The sequence below is a fragment of the Saccopteryx bilineata genome, chromosome 11 (assembly GCF_036850765.1).
Source record: "Saccopteryx bilineata isolate mSacBil1 chromosome 11, mSacBil1_pri_phased_curated, whole genome shotgun sequence".
In the NCBI taxonomy this organism is placed as follows: Eukaryota; Metazoa; Chordata; class Mammalia; order Chiroptera; family Emballonuridae; genus Saccopteryx; species Saccopteryx bilineata.
The window spans coordinates 10,208,828-10,215,605 of record NC_089500.1 but is presented as its reverse complement, the minus strand read 5'-3'; the positions used below and the strand labels follow the sequence as shown (position 1 = coordinate 10,215,605).

Genomic DNA, 6,778 nt, shown 5'->3' with positions numbered 1-6,778 from the left:
CATGGGGGGGGGATATTTACTAAAAAAAGCTGTTTTGTAGGTTTTGCTCATTTCCTTGGTGTAAATATTTCCATAACCACAGAGCCAGTCTAAACAGGTCTCCTCCTATTTTTAATAAGATACTAAGTTGTTTTTCACAGATAACAGAACAAGGCTGGAAAAATCTTGATATTGGTCAGCAGACTCGTACACTAGAGAAAGAATTTACCCTAGAATAACCTTTCAACTCAAGGGGTCAACATCCAGGTATTCCCTAGCACTTATGGGTTAGGCTCTCATGCCCCCAGCACATGAGCACCGATCTCCTGTTGAGCCCTTCTATTCCTTAAAACACCTGATTATCCTTTGGAACAGCTGTGCCCCAAGGTGCCGTGTGCAGCCATTTCAAGATAAGTGATTGAGAGAAAAAAACACAGGCTGAGTTTGAAGGACCATGGCTCAAATCCTGCCTCCTGTAACTTGTAATGTTTGAGGACTGGGGCATATTGTTTAGCTCCCATTAGTCTCAGTTTTCTCCTATGAAACAGGAGACACCAACCTTCCAAGGCGGTAGGAAGTGGCAGGGGGTGTGTGTACAAGGCGGGCATCCCTCGATGCACTACAGGTGGATGTTACTATCTGAGTCCTCTTACTTAAGTTGAAGGGAAGAGACTCAGAGGGTTGATGCTTGGGGTGTCCATCCAAGGCAGAGACACGGGAGCCTTGTTACTTAGGGTGGTTGTTTTTTTCCTCCAGTTAGTGACTGCTTTGGTATCTAAAAATCCCCACTTCAAACAGAACTTTCAACTTGTTTTTCTCCTTTTGATGTAGTCTTTCATCTTATGGGCTGCAGGTAGAGGCTGGACTCTTCACCTGGTGTGGACAAGCACACCCAACAGCAACCATCTCTCTCTCCGGGAGTAGAGCCCAAGCCTGATCCAGCTTGGACCTAACTAACCAGGTTTAGTAAGGAAGAAGCAGAGGGCCTTCTCCTCAGGTGGTTTTATGTGTAAGGCAACCCCCTAGCCTGGTCTTCTGGGCTCTGTTAGCACGAGGCTTCTGGTGGCTCTACTGGCTTGCTAAGAAGGCTCTTTAAAGTCTTGTTTAATGACGCTGGCAGAGCAAAGTCATGTCACCACATTATAAACAACTCTAGGGTGGACTTTATTATGCTTCATAGTATTACCTGGAGAGACAAGGAAAGTTTAATGGCAATGTGGCTTTTTCTGATAACACACACACAAGAGTGTCCTTATATTCAATGCTGGCCATCTAGAAACTTGTCTGATCTTAACTATCTAAATAAAATATGCTTACAATGTATGTGTGTGTGTACATGAAATGTTGCAGGATAGCCACTCCTGAAAAAGTATTAATCTTAAAAACAGCCACGGGAGGTAAAAGTGGAATCTGATAACAAAAACTTTTGATACGAAAACACTTTTTATATACTTTATTTCAAACAAAAATAATCCCAGTAACTCAAAACAAAGGCAAAACTTGGTTGAAAACTCAAGAAGACGGTATAATAAACACAACCACCAATACTTCCCAGAAAGAAATTTGATTGGCTATCACTCCTTCCAATGGTACCCTGGAGGGAACAATTTTATAAAATGAGCTGGCTTGGAAGGCCCACCGCAGACTCCCCACAAGGTTTAGGTATATGGCATTATTCAGTATCTACATCACAGTCATACTTAGTAACAGTCCCAGGATCTTTTGATTAAGCCTTTTCGTCTTACACAAGTGTTTTTATCTGCTGGGCTTACATTGGTACACAAAACAAACTCGTCCTCAACAGGATATTGGCTTTGAGTTGTTTTTCTGGGGTAGCCATGATGAATGGCTGCAGTACCATTCATTCTCCATCTGGTTTCCTTTGCGCCCAGTGGGATGCATATTTCATGGTTGTCCAAGGTCTGTCCTATGAGCACAGACACAGAATAGAATGATTCTTTGGGTAAGGACAAGGGACTGGTGCAATCTCTTATCCAACTGAGTTTCACATTGTTTTGTTTTTATTTTCTTTCTTTCTGTACTGTGCATAATAAATATTTAGAAACAGATATCCCTACCAACCAGAAGGTTTTCATTAAATATCCTATTGGTTAAAACTGCACATGTATTGTTTAAGTAGCCATTAGGCACAGCCAGGATTGAAACATATTACCCATTGCTGGAAAATGTTTAGAAGAGTTTGGTCTATCTGCACTGCCATACAGAGCTGAATTTTGAGTTATTCTGATGTCTCTAGAAACTAAACATATCACAGAACTTAAAAATGTTCCTCACTCATTGCATAAGGTCCTTTACAGAGGTATGACCTTGACTGCTAGTCAAGGTCACACTTGTTTCCATGTTATGCCCCACAGTCCTGGCTCTTCTGAAATCTCTACTTCCTGATCCAGTCTTGGAAATGTTTTGCTCATTTGAAAATTCCTCCCTCCCACCCCCGCAACAAATATCCTTTGTCCCATAATAATTTTTTTTTAAATCCCTGGAAGATCCAAATTGAATAACAATAAAGATCTGGTTGGAACCGTCATAAGCCTGACAATGCAGAATTGTATTTCTTAAAAAAAGTGTGCAACCACATTTGTCTGGGCAGCAAAAGATAGCCCAGAATAAAATCAGAATAGAGTTTCAACTGACTCCCGAATTTCCTTAGAATGGCTTATATTTCAAGCCTTTCCTGTTTCTCTCTGATAGACCAGGTATACATTACTAACTATGAGTGATAAGAAAGAATAAAAACACAGCCGCTGCCTTAAAAGTACAACTGAAATTAGAATTTAAGTTCACATTTGTAAATTAGTCTATTTAGCCTAAGTTTAATTGCCAGAGAGACTATTTGCAATTTTGTTCTGTCCATATAGGCCTTTAAATACGAAAATGTGATGGGGCTACCTTTACTTATTTATATTTAATCCTGGTTATTATAACTCCTCCTGATTTATCATCACTGCCTAATTTCCCACACTGGGCCAGGATTAGGTCTGTAAAATGATAAGCAATAAATATTTACTAGTGATATAAAAGTTGCATCCAAATACTACGCCACATCTGAATATGCAGAGATAAGTGGGCTGGGCAGAACACGCTTTCTCAGTGTTTGAACTAATGAAAGGTGCTTCCTTAATTCGAAATGTGACTTTCACCCAAATCTTAAGCATACAAGAATTTTCAGCTACTTTCAAAACCGAGATGGACTGTTCACTGTGGGACATGTCCACTGTTTTCATCTCTCCGAGTGCTTGTGCTGTGAGGGCTAGGCTGGGCCAAGGAGGTTCTTGGGTGGTTTCTCTTTGTGGTTCTTTTTAGAGCCCTTGACCTCAATTCGGAAAGTGCGTGTATTCTCTCTAACCCTGACGTTGGCCAACCCAGGCAACATACATCCGTGTGTGCGTCCCTTCTCAACAAAGAAACAAGTAGGATTGGTTCTCTGGTTGTCAGGCCACAAAATAATTGAGACAATGCAAAAAAAAAAAAAAAAAAAAAAAGGGGAGGAAAAAAATGACTAGTTGAGGCTTTTATGTACATTCATTGCTTCTAATATGTTTTTAACAACAAGAAAAATGCAACATAACTACTCTTAGAGTGAGTGCAGCCGCCATACTGTACAGTTTCAGGTCCAGGCGGCTGGGCACACTCACCATTAAAACCAGGTAACAAAACCCCACAGCCAAAGAAAACCAGCCAGAAGTTAACCCCTGTGAGTTTTTTCTTTTCTTTTTTTTTTAATATATATATACATTTTTAAAACTATTTTGCAAGTCCCAGTTTGAACAATAACAACAATAACAATAAAAGACAAACAGGTTTTATATTAAAAATGTCCACGTTCTTCATTGTTACTTCTAAAAGCAGCTTGGAGGATGTCGCCACTTGGAGTGTACTGCAAACTGACTCCATTAAGATGATCTTGGCAGAATAGCAGCACAGGGTTTGATATTCCATACTCATCACTTTTGACAATGTAAACCTTTCATAAAATAATATCTCTTAAAAATTAGAATCATTCAAAGGTCTGATCGTCCTGTTCCCTGAGGCCTGCCAGGGAGGTCTGGCTTCATACCATGGGGTTTCCTGCTTTCTCAGTGTGGGGCATTAAGTGCCACACTGCCTTTCAGGAAAAACCTGAAGAACAGCCAGGGAAAGGGCCCTGCAGAAGGAGGGCAGGAGCACACTCTAGATGAGTCTATGTGGAAACAGGCCATGCAACTCTCCAAAAGGTCAACCCATCAGAGCCAGAATTTTAACCCCCTAGTCACTTCCCATCTGGATTTTCAACTGAATGAACCTCATGGGTTGAACCAAACATGTATGCAAATCCTAAATAATGTGAGTTAAATTCGGACCTGCCCAGGGACAAATACACCCTCAAAGAACTAGGGCAAAGGGACAACAGCTCTATCCCTCAACAATAAACAATTGTGTCGTCACAGAAGCGCATATAGCTTGGCTGAAACAAAGTGTCTCCTCAGCTGATGGTTCTGGTAGCTCAGACCCAGGGCTTAGCTCATCTTCTCAGAAATGCTTTGAAAGAATTAAGAGACAATAATCTCAAATGGAAAACAAAAATGATCTTTTTTTTTTTGCTAACAAATTATGGAAAGGCCATAACTAAATACAATTAGAAAAAAATGCTGAGATGCATGTCATTCTTTTTTAAAAAGCAGCTTTCAAAATATCAACCACAGCATTAAACATTGAACATAGTACATTCCAAAGTTAATACAGATAAATGTATATAATGCAATAATGCCAGTTACTCCACATGTGTCTCAAGAATGTCTAAACTTGAAAAAATATTTCCTAATTTATTAGCTGAAGCTTACTTCTTTTGCTACTTTTCTAGAGATGTCCGCCACTATTTTTTTCTCTTTTTCTTTTTTAATGCCCCGGATGTACAGATAATCCTCACATTCCACACCTAGAAATTTCCCCCTCCCCCTATGTCAGGCTTTCAAATAAAACCAAACTACAATGACAAGATAATGTTTTACATCGTAATTCCAAGACATAGGTCAATTAATCCGTGACACCGAATCTCAACGCTTCCTTCAGGATTTACGACTCTCCTTCAAGTCCTCTAAAGCCTTGCTTTAAAAATGCAGACAGGTGGGTGGCCGCCCAGCCGCGCATGCACCGCGGTCAGGCTGTACACAGGCCGCACGTGTTTCCCTTCTTGGCGTTCCCTGGTTCCCTTTGGGCAAGGGGGCACCCCGGCCTTCACCACCTGCCACTGCTAGGAGAGCCGCGGTGCTGGCTTCCTTCCCTCCACAGTGACAAGCGCCTTACGGAGCGCTGCTTCCCAGGTCCCAGGTTCCACACTCCACGTGGAAAAGGGTTTTCCTGGAGGGCCCCACGGGACCAAGCCCAATCCTTCTCTTCTTTCTTGGCCTTGAATTCTGAGCTCCCTCCGTTTCCAGACATTGGACGAACCGCACTGCTCCGTTTAAAATCCCTCCAGCAGGCTAGCGGGTGCCAGGCCCAGTTCCACAGGGGGCCTCAGAGCTGGGGTGAGACGGGACTTCAGACCCTGGCCTCCTGCGGAAAAACAGGCACTTGCGGCTGCTTGATGATTCTGGGGAACTCAGCCTTCCTGATGCCCAAGATGCCACCGAAAACCCTTCACTTCCTCGCGTTCCAGAGGATTCTGTTTCATCCACAGGGCCAGTTTTTTGGAGGGGGGGGAGCGTATCCAAAATATATGAATATACGCATCAGGGCTTAAGGTACTGGATGATACTGTATAAATTGCTAAAATGCTTCTCGGCACAATTGGTAGCTTAAAAAAATACTTTCCTCTGGTTTAAGGGCATTTTTCCTAGCACGGTCCTTAGGTGTGGAAATCTCGGCAGATAACTGAGACCATCAGAAGTTCCCCAACTTTTTTTTTTTCCTTTTATCTTCCAACCGGGTCTGTGTATCATGCGAGCCATATATAAAGTGTCAGTTCTTCTGGCTGGGGCAAGAAAGCACTTCCCACCAAGCACCTCCCTCCAGTAAATTCACAGCCCCCAGGGGCAAATACAGGCAAGGAAAATGAACACCTTCTTCCAAACCGCCAGCAGCCAGCAGCCCGGCTTCCAGAAAAGCTGCGTCCTGGGTCAGCGTGTTGGCTCTTCAGAGAGCAAGTCCGGCCAGCAACAGGGGGAGCGAATTGTTGATAGGCACAGGAGATCCCGGGGGAGCCACACCCGCGGGGCTTGGCAACCTGTGGTAGGGTTTCCAAAGATAAGGATGCTTGATGGGACTGTCTTAAATAAATAAACCTTTTTTTTTTTTTTTTTTTTACTTTTTTTCTCAATAATGTAAAAAATAAATGGCATTTCCCTTTGGCAGTAAATAGCTGATTCGACGTTGAGCCTGAAAATGGTTTTTGTTGTGGTTGTGTGTGTGTGTGTGTATGTTTGCTTGTTTGTAAGAGACCATGGCCTCGTGTCATGGTACATTACTAGCAATGCATATATCTCTACTGCTTTAGTGAACCTTTTGCATATTTGTTTGGGGCAGGCCTGCTGATTTTACTTGTGGCCCAGATAGGCACCCAGGGTGATGCACGCGCCCACCAGGGCCAGGCTGAGCAGCGCCTTCAGAGACAGCCAGGAGAAGTCGAACAGAGGCCGCATGTTGGGGCCGTACAGTTCCACGAAGGCATCCTGCAGGGGAGAGGAGGGAAGAAAGAGAGCATTAGAGTCAGAGAGCAGACCCCTTCTTCTCGCTTTTGTTCAGGAAGTATGCATGGAGACCCTGCGGATGCGCTGGGCACCCCGGAGAAACAGCAGCGGAC

The 6,778-nt window shown here is 43.1% G+C and overlaps 1 protein-coding gene across 2 annotated transcripts in view; it reads right to left on the bottom strand.

Annotated features, from left to right (window-relative positions):
* Nucleotides 1–1,417: 1,417 nt before the first annotated feature.
* The window catches only part of BCL2 (BCL2 apoptosis regulator), a 186,382-nt gene continuing 181,021 nt past the window's right edge, over nt 1,418–6,778 (bottom strand). Inside the window, exon 3 of one of the 2 annotated variants that reach the window (XM_066247554.1) lies at nt 1,418–6,647. In XM_066247554.1, coding sequence (XP_066103651.1) covers nt 6,513–6,647 — 135 coding nt within the window. In that variant the 3' untranslated portion in view covers nt 1,418–6,512. The remainder of the gene's footprint in view (nt 6,648–6,778) is intronic. The other variant, XM_066247553.1, reaches the window with a different exon arrangement.